Source organism: Phyllostomus discolor, chromosome 13 (assembly GCF_004126475.2).
Source record: "Phyllostomus discolor isolate MPI-MPIP mPhyDis1 chromosome 13, mPhyDis1.pri.v3, whole genome shotgun sequence".
In the NCBI taxonomy this organism is placed as follows: domain Eukaryota; kingdom Metazoa; phylum Chordata; class Mammalia; order Chiroptera; family Phyllostomidae; genus Phyllostomus; species Phyllostomus discolor.
This window is the reverse complement of record NC_040915.2, coordinates 48,765,504-48,784,526: the sequence shown is the minus strand read 5'-3', so window position 1 is coordinate 48,784,526 and position 19,023 is coordinate 48,765,504. Positions and strand designations below refer to the sequence as shown.

The 19,023-nt window shown below is 35.2% G+C and overlaps 1 protein-coding gene across 2 annotated transcripts in view; it reads left to right on the top strand.

Moving 5' to 3' along the window:
- Positions 1-19,023, top strand: part of MED13L (mediator complex subunit 13L) — a 261,135-nt gene that overhangs the window by 133,949 nt on the left and 108,163 nt on the right. For both annotated transcript variants that reach the window (XM_036013872.1, XM_028527247.2), the window contains exons 3-4: positions 1,323-1,407; positions 13,444-13,527. In XM_036013872.1, the coding sequence (XP_035869765.1) occupies positions 1,323-1,407; positions 13,444-13,527 (169 nt within the window). The remainder of the gene's footprint in view (positions 1-1,322; positions 1,408-13,443; positions 13,528-19,023) is intronic.

Sequence of the window (19,023 nt, the reverse complement as noted above, 5' to 3'; positions counted from 1 at the left end):
TTCTTCTGCTGCCTCAACCCCCACAGGTTTTTATAGCCAGAGGATTTGAGGCCTTAGTTCCCCACACTGGAACCCTGGGTTGCACGGTCTGTCTCACTCCCCAGTTGTTCTTCCCAGTTTATCCCCATAGAAATGTGGGACTGCCCAATCCACCAGCCACTTCCTCACCTGCCCCGGTCCTCCAGCTGCCCTGTAGCCTTGCTGTGAGTCCTCTCCACCCCAGCTGCCTGTCTCCACCCTTCCTTGCAGTCTGGATGAATGTTTCTTCTTTTAACTCCTTGGTTGTCAGACTTCCATACAGTTCAATTTTCTGGCAGTTCTGGTTGTAGGGGTTTTTTATTTGTTTGTTTTGTTTTGTTTTGTTTTTAAATGCTGTCCTTCTTTTGGTTATGCATGGAGGCAAAGTGTATATACCTACGCCTCCATCTTGGCCTGAAGTCCCGGATTTAACATGTGTTTTAATTCTGTCAGGATTTTCTCTGGTGAATGCTTTTGTCAAGATAACAAGTAAAAGGGAGAGGAAATTTTCTTCTACAAATGTCTTTTCTATTCTTCCAATATTTTGCTATCTCGAGTTGCATTAATACAATTTAAAAGAAAATTAGCTATCATCTTTAGGGTGTTTTATATCTTTTTATGTATGAAAAGAACGTTAGGAATGCATGGGCATTGTCAGTCTATTGGATTCTCTTGGTGTTAGTTACTTGTGGCTCAATGTTATAATATATTTCAAAGGGAAGTACAGTATTTACCCAAATGTCAAACATTAATGAAATTATGAATTTAGGAAATAAATTGGTGTTATATTAAGATTTAATTTTCTGATATTCTCCCTAAAATCATGTCCTTAAATCCTGTTCAGGTAATTGCCTTCAAAACATTTAAAAAGTTTTGTGTAACTCTGACATTATTGGGTATTTTTCCTTTTGATTTTCCCTGTGAAAATACATGTGATAACCTTGGTATTAATTCTGTTTAAATACCTTTAAATAGGACTTCAACAAAATTAGTCTTTGTAACATTATAAGGTAGAAAGATTGATTTGAGAATTTCAAATGACTTTAAACTTGGAATAAGCAGGTTGGAAAGACTTCTGTGGGAGAGGGAGTCTATACCATGTCTGTATTTCAAAGACTTTAAAATCTAAACACATATTTCCTTCAGTATCTTGTATTTTATGACTTTGAAATATTTGCCTTCCTTTTTCTGTTTCAGTGTGAAATAATTTATTTACATTTACTCATTGACTTTGCTTTAGAAGAAATGTAAAGTTTGTTTTTATTTGGATGCCTGCTTATTGGTTCATTTTTCTTTTTTTTCAGTTGTGGAAGAGGGACTTTGGGAAAATGGCCTTTCCTATGAATGTCGGACGCTGCTCTTCAAAGCGATCCACAATCTGTTAGAAAGGTAAGAGAAGGAATGGTGTCAAGGTGTTTGTGAGAAACCTAAGTGTAATGCTAGGCACTCAGAGGGTTCCTGTAGTCCTTAAAATGCTTTCATGAAGTTTTATAAAAATAAAATTTTATAAATCTCTTTTATATTGATACAACTTCAAAGTTAGAGAATTTTCAGGAATAGCACAAAGCACTTCATATATCCTTTTACACAAATTTACCGGTAGTTTTTATTTGCCCAGTTTGCTTTATGATTAATTAGTATGATTGCTTGTCCTAAAACCTTCTCCCCTGGGTGTGTGTGTGTGCGCACATGCCCACACATGTGTGTATAACACACACACACACATATTATTCTCTGAACCATTAGCATCATTTGCATATATTGGTAAAATACCATTATGAAATCTGTAGTTCACTTCCAGTGTTATCAGTTGTCCAGTTATGTTCTTTATAGCTTCACCTCCCTTCCCCAGGATCCAGTTCATGATCATGCATTATATTTAGTTCACATCCTCTTTAAGTCCACAAGAGTTCCTTAGCTTTTCTCTTTCTTTCTTGACATTGACATTTTGAATGAGTTCAGGCCATATGTTTTATATGAAGCCCCTCAATTTGATATAGTTTCCTCATGATTAGATAGATTTAGGTTATGCTTTTTAGTAGGAATACCATAGAAGTGATATTGTGTCCTTCTCAGTGTATCATAGTAGGAGGCCCATGATTTCAGTATTTCATTTTTAATGACATAAACATTGTTGATCACTTGTTTGAGGTGATAATTTTGCCAGGTTTCACCAGTGTAAATTAATAAGTACTTGTTAACTATATTGCTTAATTCTATCTTTATAATTAATAAGCATTTTGTGGCCAAATCCAAAGAGATTGTATAATTATCCTGTTATTAAATTTCGACTCACTTGTTTTAGCCTCTATTGGTGGTCTTTGTCTAAATCAGTTATTACTTCTATGGCTGTACTGTTAATTTTCAAATGCTACTGTGCCTTCTACTTTTATTAGTTGCCTTTCTATTGAAAGGAAGAGTTTTCCATTTCTTCCATGTACAACTGTATTTATGTCTTTATCTCCCTTAATCTTTATCTCTGTATAAATTTGGAAAATGGATTTCTGTGTTATCCAATAGCTTATAATTGATTACCATTATTTATTTTGATGCTTGAGTTCTTTCACATTTGGCCAGGGGAAGCCCCTTAATGATGGCTTCTATGTTTTTTGAGTTGTTCTCATCATTGTTTGAGCTCTTGTTACTTCCTGGCATAACAGTATGTTCAGGCTCAGGGTTGTGTTTTAAGGGAAGAAATAGATAAGAAAGAATGAGTTAGTTCTATGGAAAATCTTTTCCACCTCTCTTCCTGAGTTTATATATAGTACTTCTAGGTGATCATAAGACATTCTAGTATCATTGTTTCTTATCTAAGCTATTGTCTAGGGTAGTATCACTATACTATCACTGCTCAGGATTTTTAAGCTACAGTTGATAAGTTGTCATCATTTAAGTCACTCAGAAAGACCTTTCCCACAATACTTACCTGTATTTTCATTCTGAATTTTAGTTCCTACCTCTGTGATTTGGAGTAGACATAGAGGCTACCTGTTACTAAGGGCAGTGTATTTTAGATGCATTGGCTTTATGAGTTGTATTAATACTCTTACATATTCTGGAATATGTAAGAGAATTTGGTAATTCTCTCTCCTACTGCAAAAGAGAACAAAATCCAAGCATAGTACATACAAAGTCCAGGAAAATCTGGAAATTTTACTGTTTTCATAATCTTCTGCCAGAATCAATCTCTTATATCTATAAAGTAATTAATGTATCTTTAAACACAATCCTTTTCACATAAGTTTTTAATTTATAAGGAACAAAGTACCTATTTTAAAAATTGTATTTGCTGTGTTATTTTTTATAATTTAATTTAACAAAAATACTAATGAATGTGTGGTTGAATTGTATTTTCAGTTTATTTTTTTTAATTTTTAAAAAGATTTTATTTATTTATTTTTAGACGGGGGAAGGGAGGGAGAAAGAGAGAGAAACATCAGCGTGTGGTTGGTTCTCGTGTGGTCCCCATTGGGGACCTGGCCTACAACCCAGGCATGTGCCCTGACTGGGAATCGAACCTCTACAACCCTTTGCTTTGCAGCCTGTGCTCAATTCACTGAGCTACGCAAGAGCAAGGCTAGTTTTTTTGTATTTTAAATGGTAGCATGTTTTGGGTGGGAGAAATTAGAAAGCAGAAAGCAGAAACACTGGGAGAGGAGAAATGCAGATAATTCATTTATTCTGTGCTCATGAGTACGGAATTGGTGATAAAAATCACCTGAAGTCCAGGTCAAAATGAATTATTTTATAAGAAAGTTAATTGTGACATATGCAATATGCCTTGTAATAAAAGCTTGGGATAGTTCTAAAGGACTTTAGGTTAGACCTTGGTTTGATTTCAGGATCTGTTACTTGGGCCAGTTACCCTAACCTCACTAAGTCTTAGTGCCCTTTAAGTATAGGATACCTTGAGTTCTTGCTAGGTGGTATATATGATGTGCCTTGATTAATATTCGGCCTATTGTTAATGTTCAATAATTATTAATTCCTTTATGCCATAAATATTATTTTGCATATTTTGACTTCAATCATCTTAACAAGATTTTATTTTGAAACAAATAAAACAATGCTTATTTTAGAAAACAATCAAACCAGCTCTTAAAATGAAAGTGTTGTGATTTTTTTTTAAAAAATTGTAGTTATTCTTTTGTGCTTTAAAATAACTTTTAAGTATCTGTGTTCTATGAATGAAAATTACCCTACTTATGAGGCAGGGAAGCATTTTAAATGGTTGTTTTTAGCATTCTTTATTCACTGCGAATAGAAAGTGGATTGGCTAATACACGCTTGCCCTTTTGTTGTTCTAACAGCTTAGACCATTTGCTGTAACTTAGTTACTGTTTACAGCCTCAGTTTATTGAAACACAGTTTACTCTCTTATTTCCAGCAATTTTCTGTTATGCCATTCCATTTCCGTGCAGATAACATCCACGTGGTTTCCCAGTGTGGATGTTTTGAATTTCTAGCATAGAAAGCCAGAAGTAAAGTTACTGAAACAGATCACCAAGGAATTATCCCTTGAAGAGTATTTGTGCTTCCTGAACCATTTATTTTTAGTTTGCCTATTAAAAGCTTGTACAAGTGATTTATTTTTTCAACTTTTTACTTAAGCATACAGATTTAATTAAAAGGGAATTTCATGAAGCACCTTGAGAGCTCTTACTTTATAGCTAAGCAGGAGGCATATACAATCAATCTGTCTTCCAAAAGGTGACGTTGGTTAGTGTATACAGAATCATAAGTCACTGCATTGGTTTATTAAAAATAATTTCACTACAGAAATTCAGGTAACGTTGTGGACTTCACACAGAATAAGAATTTCATGTCTAGTTGCTGTTGATTGGTACTAAGGTAAAACTGTATTGATACGGTGTAGAGTATTTTAGATTCTAGGGTAATATGATTTCAGATATTTTATTATTCATTTACTCCTTTCTCCTATAACTCTTCACTATTTGCCTATGTTATATTGTGTATGTCTGCCAGTGTTATATCTGCCATAAAAAAACCACACACACACACACACACACACACACATCAGGGCTGCTTATTCAGGAGCTTTTTCCATTGAGGGTTCCCATGGAAGCTAAAATATCTGGCTTTAATTTTATATATCTCTATAGGAGCATACATTTCTAGAAGTCCATTTTTTCACAGCCTCCAGAGACAGATATTTTGGGTCTTGGCTCTGCCAGTTGTGTAACTGTATGGTTTGGAAGCGTGACTCAAGCTCACTGAGCCCCTGTTCTTTACCTATAAAATGGCGAAGGACTGTTTTGTTCAACACGGAGTTCAGTAATGGTTAACTGCTGTTACTGTCAGCCACTAGAAGTGTTGGTGTCAGTTTTCAGAGTCGGGCACAGCATTAAAAGTCAGTCTGTTTATCTAGGTGATTCTGGAATCCCATTCTATAATATCCTTTTTATGTGCTCATGTATTCTTTTGGAATACTCTGGTTATATGAGCACAGCTTCCCAAAGAAGGTCTTTTCATCTGTGGAGAGCATTCATTGTTAGAAAGTCTTTTTTATGCTGAGCAGAAATCTGTCACCCTATAACTTCATTTCTTATCTTAATTCTTTTCTTTGGAGGTCACGTGTAATTCATCTAATTCTACTTGCATGTGGTTCTCATTCTACAACATTGAACCCCCAGCCTTTCCTTCAGTCTTCCAGATATTTCTCTAATCAGTCCCATTCTCTTCATTTTGGTTGCCACTGGCCTACTTTTAAGATATAATGTGTTTCATGAGGTTTTGCAGTGGCCTCTTTCACCAATCAGGTTAGGCTCAGTTATGCTTCAGAAACAAAAGACCTGAAAGATCTTACTATCTTACAACAATTGAGGTTTATCTTGCTCATGCTGCTTGTCCATTGTGAGTCCTTTACTGCAGCACTGTCTTTCCTGCGGGCAGGAATCATGCTGACAGGGCAGCCCTGTCAAAGATTTGCTGAGCTCTTTGCAGTGAGGGCAGTGGTGTAATAGCCCATTGAAGCCTCTGTTCAAAAGTGGCGTATGTCATTTGTGCTCACATTTTACTGGCCAAGATATTTACCACCAAAGTCAAAAGGATGAGAAAGTAATATCCGTTAGTGGGAGGCACCAACATCTCATGGCCAAGCTTGATGTCAGTGAGAGAGGGGAGGGATAGCACGTATTTGGGAAAAGGGTACAGTCTGCCATCCTATCAATTAAGGCCATCTCCCTTCTAATAATCTACTCTCCAAACAGGTGTAGGTTGTGTTACTTTAACACATATATTTCTAAAGCACAATTATGAATGTATTTATACATGTTTTTAAAAACTGAGCCATATTGGCTGCTTTTGGTATTTTTTTCATTTGTGAGTTCTTAGAATTTCAATATTTGAATATTTAGGCCTTCCAACTATTATAATTTTAGATCATGCAGTCATCCTTTTTTTTTCCTTCCTGAGAAAGTAATATGAGCTTCCTCTTTTCTTAATGATTGATTATCTCTTTCTGGCAAATTGCCCAGAATGATGACATATCATTAATTTGCTTTTTATTTACATAGAATCTTTGCTAATTTGACTTGATTCTTCCCCTTTCGTCCTCTCCTTCCTTCCCTCTCCATCTGTTGTACTAGTTCAGATTGTTTTTCATCAGGTTTTGCAACTTAGCGGGATTTTGTTACATATTTGTAATGAATTTATCAAAGGTTACTCTTAGTATTTTAAGTTTAGGTTGTCTCACACTGCTCGCTAATGGGAAAATACTTTGGCTGGGACAAGGTAAGGGAAAACAGAAATCTGCAATCTTTTCTTGAGTTTCTTCATTCAGCATTTTTAGTGTTATAGATTTAATGACTGTTACTCTTATGCTATTCTAATTTGTATAGTTTTTATAATATACCATATCCTTCTCACCAAACTAGCTAAATGAAGTAAAACAGTGGGTTAAATAGTTAAAAAACAAACAAACCCGGAAACGTATGCAGTTCTTTTCACCCAGAGTTGTTGCTGTTGCCTCAGTGATTTGTACCATCTATGGAACTTGGGAACATCTTGCTTTTGTACCTTCATAGAAATATTTTAAATGTTGTAATGCTGTCAGATTGGCTTTTTTTGTGTGGTAGTAGACTTTAATTTTAGTTTCTTAAGTTTTTAGAATAAAACATAAACTGATTTTAGAAAAGTTTTTTTTTCTTTATAACATGCAAATCATTGCTTTGCACACAATAGAAGATCACATGGGTCTTTTGAAACTGTTATACTCTGTCCTGTCCAAGCTTGCTTAGGGGGACTTTACTCTGTGGGTTTCTGACATTTATAAAACACAATGGCTCTTCCAAGTAGTCCACTGGTGCTGTTTTCCTAGTGGATTGTCAGCACACTCACCCCTCAGTAGTTTGTAACGCAGCTGTAAGATTGCTTTTGGCCCAGAGCCTCTCGCTTTGCCAAGAGTTGCTGTTTAGAGTGAAGATACTCATTTGTAAAAATTAAATAAAATGAAAATTGGAATTATAATTATGGTAACGACATCTTTGTAAAGTACTAGCTTTTAATGCCCTGTGGTATCGTGGTCCAATAGAGGTGATCATCAGAGGGCAAATGAGCAATGTCCCTAGATGTGGTGAGCCAAGGATTTCAAAATAATAAACATACAGGGGTGGGCAAAAGCAGACTTATAGTTGTGATACAAATAAATAATATAATAATTAATAAATAATAATACAAGAATAAAATATGTGTTTTGTGTACTCACAGCGGTGAACTTATTTTGCCCACCCTGTATTCAGTAGAGCACAGTGGTAGGTACAGCCGTGGGTGAAGAAGTGGTGATATATCATTGCAACATTGAGAGTCCTTGAGGATAATGTGGTGACAGGAGCAGGATGTGAGTAATCAGTAAAATCCCATTTTATTGAATTGTGACAGTGTGCACTTCTCTAAAGGACCATAGGAAAATGAGTCTTTAGACCTAAGGGGCATATGCTTTAAAGGAACAGACACTAGACATTTAAAACACAGTGAATGAAAGCACATGTCCAATTGTAAATGAATAGAGAGAAACATGTTCACTGTAAAACTAATCATTTTATCTATTTGATATCTTTAGGACAGGGAAAGATTAAGACTTTAAATTTTTTAAAGAGTAAAAAATTTTGTGTGGTTCTTTGGAATTGCATTAGAGTGGATGTTTCAGGTGAGGCTAGGCCTACAATAAGAGCCTAACCTTATAGGAATTTGGGAGAAATTATTCCTATTATTTGGAATAATAGGGTTTGCTTGGCTAAAGGAGGCAGCATCCACTAGGGCACAGCAGGAACCCAGTGGAATGGAGATAGAAGGAATTGGTTGAAAGGTTTCTTCAGCCCCTAAATGATACGGGTTTCTGTTATCTGCTTGGGAATTGGGAGCATTGCAGTTTCTAGAAAGCAGACTTCTTTGCATATGTATTTGGCATAGATTAGGGTAGGAAGGAAAAGGCTTTTGATGATGGTGAGGTTATTCTGTTTTGAAGTTATATAAAATTAGTCTACCTGAGCAGCTCTGTAACTATATGATAACACTCAAGTGCAGTTTGGTTGAGGGGTGTGGTAGAGGAACACTATCCTTGGACTTGAATCTATGAAAACTGACAAATCTGCATAATTTTGTAATTTTAGGGGCACAAAAGTAGCCAGAGATGGGGTGCCTCCCTTCTAAATCTAATTGTCCCATCTGGGAAATGGCTTGCTGAGCTACTGCTGTGACACCTGTCATCTTATATGAGGTCTACCCGTGGCTTTAGGATTAGAGATTGGGGTTTGCCATCTTTGGAGTCAAGTTACTCTCAAGGTTAATTATTTAGAGCCATATGGCATAATGTGTACATGCACACACATGCACAGCCTGATTTCATTTTCATTTTCTAGCAGTTTTTTCTTCTTGAGACAGTGATTTTGTGAGCAGTAGTAGGGATCTGGGAATTATTTCTAAAGAGAAATGCTTTCCTAGTACTGTTGCTTGAAGAACATTTTAAAGGAAATGATTTGAGAGAGAGAGAAAGGGGGGTGCAGAGAGAGACAGAGACAGACATTGATTTGTTGTTCCACTTGTTTATGCATCATTTGGTTGATTCTTGTATGTGCCCTGACTGGGGATTGAACCCTCAACCTTGGCATATCAGGACAGTGCTCTACCCAGTGCTTGAGCCATCTGGCCAAGGCCCTTAAACATTTTTATAAATCAGTAGTTACATAGTGATCTTGTAAGATAATATCGCACTACTTTATAAAATTACCTTTTATCTTAATGCTAAGGTAATTTTGAAAATCTCAATAATAATGACTGGGATTACTAAATGGACAGCCAGGGTTAACTGATATGTATTCTTAGCACTATGTATATTAATTTACGGCAGTTTTTGGCAGATGGAATATGTTTGCGAGGTTTATTTATTTCAGTTAAATATAAATTGTTTTCACTTAAAAATAATAAAATAGAGATTGATAAGATATACAAAAGGGAAATTGTACTTTTGATGTTCTTTAAATTTTTCATCTTAGATTTATCTCTTTTAAAAAACTTTACTGTATTCTCTCCTTCAAGTGTAATTAAAGCATGTGGGTAGTAGTGCTAGTCTTTCAAAACATTTTTTAGCATCTATGTGATTCCCTACATATTGAATGTCTTGGCTATAAAGAAGGGAAATATGTAGATTTTTTTCCTCTTTAAATAGAGTGTCCATCCCATAGCGAGAACACATAAATAAAAGAAAATTAAAATAATAGTATGAGGCTCTTTATGGTTTGTGGTTACAAACAAGAATAACATTATTATATAGTGAGTAGGAAAACACCCTTGGTATATAGCATTCATTTCTCAGATAATTATTGAGCCACCTACTAAGACAAAGAACATAAAGTATATTACATAATCGACACTTAAGTATGTGTTAATACTGTCAGTGAATAAGATAGATACTGTGTCTTTCCCCAAATTGCTTATAGTTTCTTAGCAAAAAGAGCCACAGAAATAAATTATTATTGTACAAATCAGTTGTGAAAGTGCTGATTTGCAGATATTAGACTACTGAGCAGGCTGACCTGGGACAGGAGAGATGAACAGATTTATATAGATAAGGAAAGGGTAGAATGGGACAAGAGAAGGATTCCAGGCCAAAAGCAGGGTTAGTAGTGATTAATGGTAGTATTTAGTGTGGAAGTTCTTAATCTAGGATCTGCTTCAGAGAGTTTACCAATTATGTGGAATTACATGTGATACTTTGTTCTTCCACACATTTTTCAGAAGAAAGAATCTATAATAACCTTCATTAGATTTTTTTTAAAGTCATAGAATCATGAACCCCAAATGGATTGAGAACTAAGGGCTTACTACCTCATTATAGTCTGCTCTTGAACCATGTGGTCCCAAGTATCTGTCATGTAGAAGGACTGCCTTCCTTAACAAAGACAGCATCCACTTCTCTCTCATATCTTCCCATAACAGGCAGAAGGGGGTCTGGTGGAATAGAGATGAGGTTTGTGAATTTTCTTTTTTGGACCAGCCAGATTTGAGACTTAGGTAATTGAAGAGTGTAGAAATTGATGGTGATGGTTGCTGAGTTCTTTTTACCTGTTTCTTGAATAAAAGGAGACTTTTGGTCATATTTACTCATCTCTGTATCTACCTGAGCAATTGATTGTCTATCGGTTGAGGGGTCAGGAGAGAGAAAAGGAGCATAGCATTCAACACTTTCAATAATTTGGCCCCAAACTTATGTAAGGTACTTGGTGATTTGACTGACCTTTTGCCATATCACTGCTGACAGCATGGCTGTGACTGCTCCCTTATGCAGAGATGTCACTTACAAATCCAGTACCTAGAAAACTGAGTAAAAACATTACTTCATCTAACACAATTGTGTTCTCATGTTTTCCTTTCAGTGTGTAGGAAATCACTGATCACATAAAAACTGATTAGCAGTTGAAAATCACATAAGTAACTTATGATTCTCATTTGGAACCACATGGCTTCAGATTGAAGGATCAGTAGTTTCCATGGCTGTTTTGTGTAGTAGTGGTCATAACTTTTTGTTGACATTGCTTGACAAAGAAATAGCATCTGTAGTGGGAACTCCAGGAGATATATTAGTGCAGAGGGTTAGAATCTTGGCATTTTCATGAGGTTTTTGCCTTTTGCCTTTGTCCTTGAGCGGTCTTGGCTCTATGCTGCTCCTCCATCCCCCACACTCCTTGTTAGTTCTGGAATGAAATCAGCAAATAAATTGGTGGCTATTACTTCATAGAAGGGCACAGGTTTTGAAACAGACTTTACACCTTGTCTTCTTTAGTCAGAGATATTTTCCTTTTTTTTTTCATATTGTCTAAAATCTTGGATTTTTTTCTAGCCATAAACCATAAATTAATGTTATTTTCTCTGTTATTGAATAAATGATTTTTTAAAAAATACTGGCCTTCAAGATATATATGAGAGGATGAATACTTTATTTAAAGTGGTATTTGTTAAGTGCGGATACATGTCAGAAGAAGACAAGTATAGTGTTTGATGTGATTCTGTACTTGTTACATGCCCTATTGCTTTCATTCTAAGCATCATTGATTTTAAGCTATACCTTCAATTTATAACAGCTTTTGGAGAATAAAGAATCATTAAATAGACTCATCAATTATAAGATGCATCTGGGTTTCAAAAATGAAAGCGTTGAGGATATATGACAGCATGAGAAGCAGTGTATGGTAATAGTTTGGCGTCCTGGCTCTATGATCAGAATTACCTGGACTTAATTCCAACAGTGCTGTCTGTTAGCTGTGTGACCTTGCCTAGGTGACATTCTCACTGTGCCTCAGCTTTTTCATCTATGGAAATTGACATTATAATAACATTTATATCATATAGTTATGAGATAAAGGGTGGTGGTAGTAGTAGTGATTGTAGTAATAGTTATTGGTAGTATTATTGGAGGAAGGAACCTGATACCAAACAGTGGAGTTTTTCATTGGTAATATCTATATATGTAGTCTAGCTTAAAAAATACAATTAAATCTTGGGGAATAAGCTGTGGAGATACTTTTTCAGTTTTGCTTCTTGAGTACTTTAAGTTTATTTGATATTCCATATTTCCTATCCTAACTTTAATGGAGTCACATATCCTTTAACCCTACAAAGCAAGTTAATTTATAATGTTAGGAAAACAGATTGGGTTACTTTGAAAATGACTTTCAACAGTCTTGTAGAAGTTTTCAAAATAGAACCAGTTAAAACCAGTAAGCTTTTTTATGCAGCGGTGCTCCAAATTGTCTCTGCCCATTGGGAGTTACATTGTGGCCAGCAGAAAATATTGCCACTTACTAATCTGTCTAACCTTTAATGAGTTGGGTGAAGGTTTGAATTGTTTTCATCATCCTTGAGGGTGTGGAAATTACAGTCACAGCCACATGCAGAATTCCCTGACTGTTGAGTAAAGGATTGTTGTACAGCTCTTTCACTGATAGGTAGAACCTCGTATAGAAGAATCACATTAAGCTTTCTGGCAAAACCTGTGTCATTTCACTGAATAATGTTAGAGATCACTGCATTTCATCAATTTCAAAATGTACAGTTTCTCCCACAATTTCATATTTTTAAAACCAGGGGTACTCCTTACAAATGATGGCATCTCACAGTTGGCTAGATGGCAGTTATGGTACAGTTGCTATTTGCCTGCACATGAGTGAACTTGGTCAAGGCTGTCTATATTGTTGTCACTTCAGTTTAATTATGTGCATCGTTGGTTGAGTTCAATTGCTATTTAATGTGTCTTCAGAAAGATTACCCCTGATTTGACATTGGAACACAGTGTACACAAAATGTCATGGACACAGAAGCAGGGCACAACTTAGTTATGAGGGTAGCAAATATTTGTTATTGGAGAAATGACTGTAGTTCTTTGCTTTCTTGCAAAGCCACAACCAAGTGCTTTATTATGCCTGCAGAAGGAAAACACCTAAGTAAAATAGGCTCTGCTGTGCTTTTCTTTTTTTAAAGTGAGATCCTTGCTAAGGGTTGCCTATCACATGCCAAGCAAGAACGACCCAGCATTAAAACTTGTGAAATGGGCATCAGTGACTTGTAAGAATATCTCTGAAGTACTCTTAAGAAATGCTACTTGGACTCCCAGCACTCCTGATGACCCAGAATTGAAGTAATTCAGAAATGTGATTAGGTTTGAAGTAATTCAGAAGTATAATTCAGGAATACATCAACCAATTAATTTTACTTAATAATATATAATAAAAATCTATATCCAAAGTCAGAAAGTTCTATCAGTAAGTATAATGTAAAAATTTAAGTGATAAGGAAACATTTTGATAGTTTGGTGATGTTTTTACTTCCAAGTGTGTGTTATCTGTGATTATTGATACAGTGACTTTCCAATTTATGACTATATAAAAGTACTTTTTTATGTAATTGTCATAGGTGCCTAATGGATAAGAACTTCGTTAGGATTGGGAAATGGTTTGTCCGTCCATATGAAAAGGATGAAAAGCCAGTCAACAAAAGGTGAGTGTTTACAATGCTTTTGGGGTTTTTTGGTTTCTTTTGTTTGACCATAACTATCTTTGGGGAAGAGGTTGGTGAGGGAAGCAGCTTATTTATTTATTTTGTAATAATGTTAGTAGTTTAGATGTACTAAAATGGATTCCTTGGTCACATTTTATTAAATACTGTATTATAAAATTTTTGTGGAATATTAAAAATTGAACTGGAAAGATGATTATCAATCATATGATATCAATCAATATGATAATTATCACATTACCTATGTGTAAACTACTTATTACTGCACTATTTAGAATTGAAATACTGTTTTGTTAATTTTTTAATGTTTTTCCTTAAAGTATTATATGGCATAACCTTAAAAACAATCAAATGAATTCAAATGGTGACTATTTATGGAATTGATTGGTGTCCCTTAAAAGTCAGTCAATACATCCTGGATAATTGTCAAACTAGGACTGTGAATTACTTCTAAATAGTACTAAACTTTTAATCATCAAAGGCAGTCCTTGATACTAAACAAACATGGAGGTTTAGATTAATTAAACCAGAATCAAAAAACAAAGCCTTCAGAATCAAATATTTAACCTCACTGCTGAACACAACATAGACTTAATTGGAATCATGAGTTGATAGTGATTATTTCATTTCCGAAGAATAGGGTACACAATCTTTATCCTATTTTACTACCCATGATCTTGCCCTAAGCTAGGGGTCTCACCTCCTGGCTGCAGGTAAAAGCTCTTGCAGCCTTTTATAGTAGCTCTGAGGTTAGAGCTTTTGGGTATTAGCCAGAATTTTGGCTGTCAGTTCTTGCCTCTTTTGGAACGTTTACCTTCTTAATTTCCTTGTTCCTATCGGAGATTCAATTTTCAGCCTTCTCTGCAACATTTAATGTCTTAAAGCTTTGATGAAGTGGTTGTAGGATCTCCTCAGTAACCAAACCTAATTTATGAAAATTTGGGGTTTTTTTTTGTCAAATTAGATAAAATAGAGACTGGCTACCCCACTCCCCCACCTAAATCACTGTGAACTTCCTTGAAATATTTTTCCTTCATTAGTACATTCTAAATCCTTTAGGATTTACTCAAGAAGTGTATTCAAATAGAACATAGTGTGTCCTATTATATATTATGTACAGTATTATCGAAGTTTGTTTGGAAAGGATAGATGCTTTTAGAAATGTGTCAATATGTGGGTATGTAAAGGTGTGTTTCTGTTTACAGATGCTTTGATTGATGGAGAGGGTTTTTTTTTTCTTGTATTTATATTGATTTGGTCTAACACAGGTGTTCCAAGGACAAAATTAGTGTTTTTCTTCAATTTTCTGAATGGTTAAAATTGTGGCTTTTAATGTTGATGAGTGAATGGTTAAATATGGAATTGCTTTACCACAGTGATCTTTGTACCATTATTAGTATGCCTCTCCATGCTTAAGGTGCGTTCCCACCACTGCTCACTGGTGAAGTAACTGAGCCTCTCCCAAATATGTGGGTCAGTATAGGTGTTTGGTCAATAGGTACAGGTGTTTGTGTGATGATGTGACAGGAATTTGCAGGATGAAGAGAAGTACAGAAATAAGATGATTGAGGGAGTAGCAGTTAGTATTTTAGTGGTGAAAAATGATGTTTAAAAGTCAAATGTACTTACCAGTCTTTTATATAGAGTAAGCGTCATGACTTTTTCACATTTATTTGCTGAGTAGTTCATAGAGCTTCTTGGTGGATGCCAAAAGAGAATCTTGATGTGTAAGTCATTTTAGATGGACAGAGTGACACTGTGGAGGAGGACATTTAGACTCATAAGATTTGGGATCACATTCTATACTTTTCTTTACAAATTATTTGCCTTTGGACAGGGTGTTTACTTTTTCCTGAGCTGAATTTTGCTTTTTGCTGTTACTGAGTAGCAGTTACAGTGTTAGAGGATTGTTGTGAGAATCAAATGACATAATTTATGAGGCTAGCTTATAACTTGGGAAAAAACAAAAATAAATTTTCTTTAAGCTTAATTTTTTTTGTATATATCAGCTTAATGACCAATGAAGAGAAAAATTTGCTGCCCAATGCTAAACAATTGTATGCACAAACTGTTATTTTAAGGAATGCTCTTATTTGATGCCATTACATATGAATAAAAGGAATATATTTTAAATAATAGTATTCTAAATATAAATTATAATAACACCAGCATATATTTATTTTTGTTCAATATGTTAAAAATATGATTGAACACATGGCGTATTTTATGTAGCTAAAATAATTCTAACAGTGGAAACATGACTATATTGATGAATAAGTTTCACCTGTTGGATTAATAGCATATAATTCTTGACTTATAATTTCTCTGTGTATTAATAGCAAAACTAAGTCATTTGCTGGTGGACTCTAAAATAGAGTTCTCACTATTTGATATGAAATGATGCTCAGGATAATTTTAGAAAAATTGTCATGTATATGAACATATATAATACATTTAACCAGGCAGGTCCAAGAAGAAAAAACAAATTTATTCATACCATTTTCTTCTCTATAGTGACATACCTTTTATTACTCATATCCTTTGTGATGTAATAAATAGGAAAGAAAACTTTGGCTTTCTCCTAAACAGTTATGACAATTAACATTAAACATTAAAAAATTCTGATTTCTAAAGTATGTTGAATTTGAAAAAGCCTTTGCTTCCAGTATATACTTAAAAATAAACGGGTGAAAAATACATTTTTAATATATATTCCAATCACAGAATTTCTTTCCTTTAGAGAGGTATTCACTTCCACTTATTTATTTACTTATTTACTTATTTTTATTTCCCCTCCTACTTATTAGGAGGGGAAAGGAAGTAGAAAGAGAGGGAAAGAAAGAGTAATGTGTGGTTGCCTGTCATGCGCCCCCTACTGGGGACCTGGCCTGCATCCCAGGCATGTGCCCTGACTGGGAATCAAATCTGCAACCCTTTGGTTTGCAGGCTGGCACTGAATCCACTTTCATTTCTAGTGTAGTTTAGTTCCAGTCCACATTTGATTATGGCAGAATTTTCAGTGTATACACTTTAGCCTTTGAATGCCATTATTAGCAAAATAATTGATTGCCCCCTATAACAGTTTACACCTTTGATTTTTTTCTAGGTATCAGGTGTGCAGTAGTTGGGTTAATACAAATATTGGTTAACACAAATAACCAACTTGCTAGTGTAGTTTTTTAATTAATTGCCGGTAGCTGTCTTTCCTTAATGGGCAAACGTACCCTGCTCTTGGATGATACTACAAATAGCCTAATACACTTTCAAATATTTTAATTACTTTTGTATGTCACACACACACATGTGTGCACACACCCACCCACAATTGGAGGTATATTATTTTGACTGTCTTTGTGTTATTTCATGTGGATATTTTCTCTACTCTTAAGTCTGAGATTCTTTTTTATGTTCATACACTACCTAATGTACATATTTAAGAAATGCTCTGTCTTTTGCTGTTAAGAGCAAAAAAACCGATTTTCCTATAACAAGATGAAATATGTTGATGTAGGAGAATATTTTTTTTAGCATTTTAAAACTTCTCTTCCCTTTCTTCACCCTCCCCTTTCCCTTCATTGCTCACTTTTCTTCCCATTCTCCTCTTTCCTGTACTCTCGTTGTGATAGTCCAGTCATCAGTTACCTTCCAGAAGTGCAAAGATGAAAAGGCAGGGAAAGGGATCTCTTATTCAGAGGGTAAGCAGACATGTAACAAATATTTACAGTGTGGATGGTAAAGGGAATCTTCTCCCAGTGTTCAGAAAAATAAGATCACTAGTGATAATGTCTTCAGTTTTTCTCATAAATTTACTTTGTACATGTGATGCTTTTGCCACTTATCTATTAAAAAGGGATAGCTGATGGGCAATCCATAAAAGAATATTAATGGGACAATTTGTACTTATCTAATCATATATCATTGTTTTACAGTTTTTTTCCATAGGTCTATAAAATATGCAGTCATTTTCTGCTAGTTTATCTGCTGGAAGATGTGTCAAAAATACTATGTGTTTTGTCACTTGAATATTATTGAAAATTATGTGAAAGGTGAGAGGAGAGCTGAGGCTGGAGTACTGAAGAGTATCAACATTTCCAGGATGGGTAGGGAAAGAGGAACATATAAAGGACACTAAGAAAGGTCAGTGAGAGATGAGAACTGGAAGGATTGGTGTCACCCAAACCAGGATTTTTTAAAGTGTCAAGATTAGTTAGCTGTGCTTGCCATAGAGGTCATATAAAATCCATACTAAGAAGACTAGTGGACGAGGAGGTTTTGTAGACACGGTGAACAGAGCATGAGCAGTTTCAGTGGAGTGGGGAATTTCAGGCCGTAGCAACTTGAGTTTTCAGTGGGAGTTAAAATGAAGATACTGAGCGCAGAGTTCTTGGTGTTTTGTTATAAGTAGCTGCAAAATGAAAACTGTCACATCTAGGAAGGGAGGAGACAAACATTTAATAAGAGCCTATGATAAAACTAAGTGATACTGTCTGTGGTTTTTTAAGTGTGTCTCACGTACCAGGCACTCTGCTTTGCATTTTCACAAACATTATGCATAGAAGAGAGGTTAAATTGAAATATCAGTTCAGCCAGAGGTGATGATAGTTAAAATAGCATGTGCTTTCCAGGTGGTTTTGTAATTTTTTTCTTTCCTCTCTTTTTTTCTTAATAACCAAAGATTATCACCATTAGATTTTATTTTTTTTAAAGAATTTTTTTTTTAAGATTCTATCCATTTTTTTTAGAGAGGGAAGGGAGGGAAAAAGAGAGAGAGAAACATCAGTGTGCAGTTGCTTGGGGCCATGGCCTGCAACCCAGGCATGTGCCCTGACTGGGAATCGAACCTGCGATACTTTGGTTCGCAGCCCGTGCTCAATCCACTGGGCTACGCCAGCCAGGGCAGATTTTATTTTTTAATTGTCTTATTAGTGGTGTAAATAGTATACAATAACAGTGTACATCCTCAATATCAATAATTGATTCATATTTTAAAATAAAATGTTTAAAGATATACTGTCTACTTTCAAAAAGGATTTTAAACACCTTATAGTAAGAGGTATACCTTGTTTTAAAATCTACTAAAGCAGTTGGGTGAGTGTCGTTGTATAATTCCTTTTTTTTTTTTTTTTTAATTCCTGCTAGAGGACTGAAGCTAAGCTGAAAACAGAGTTCTCCTTGGTCACTAGACCATGCATCCAGAAATGTGGATGCTCTTCTGTTAACTATAGATTAGACCTTGTGGGACTTAATGAAGCCCTCTGAATTTTAGTTTTGCATTTATTTCTTTTTCTAAAATGTCTTGTAGTCCTTATATCCCACACGTGCGCACATGTACATGCGTGGGTACATTTATGCGTGTATCTTTCCTTCTTTATTCCACCACCAGGAACATAATATATTATGCATATGAACTTGTTTCTGCCTTCCCTGCTCCCAAGTAAGAAGCCTTTTGCCTAGCCAGAATTGGTTCCTAGCAGAGTC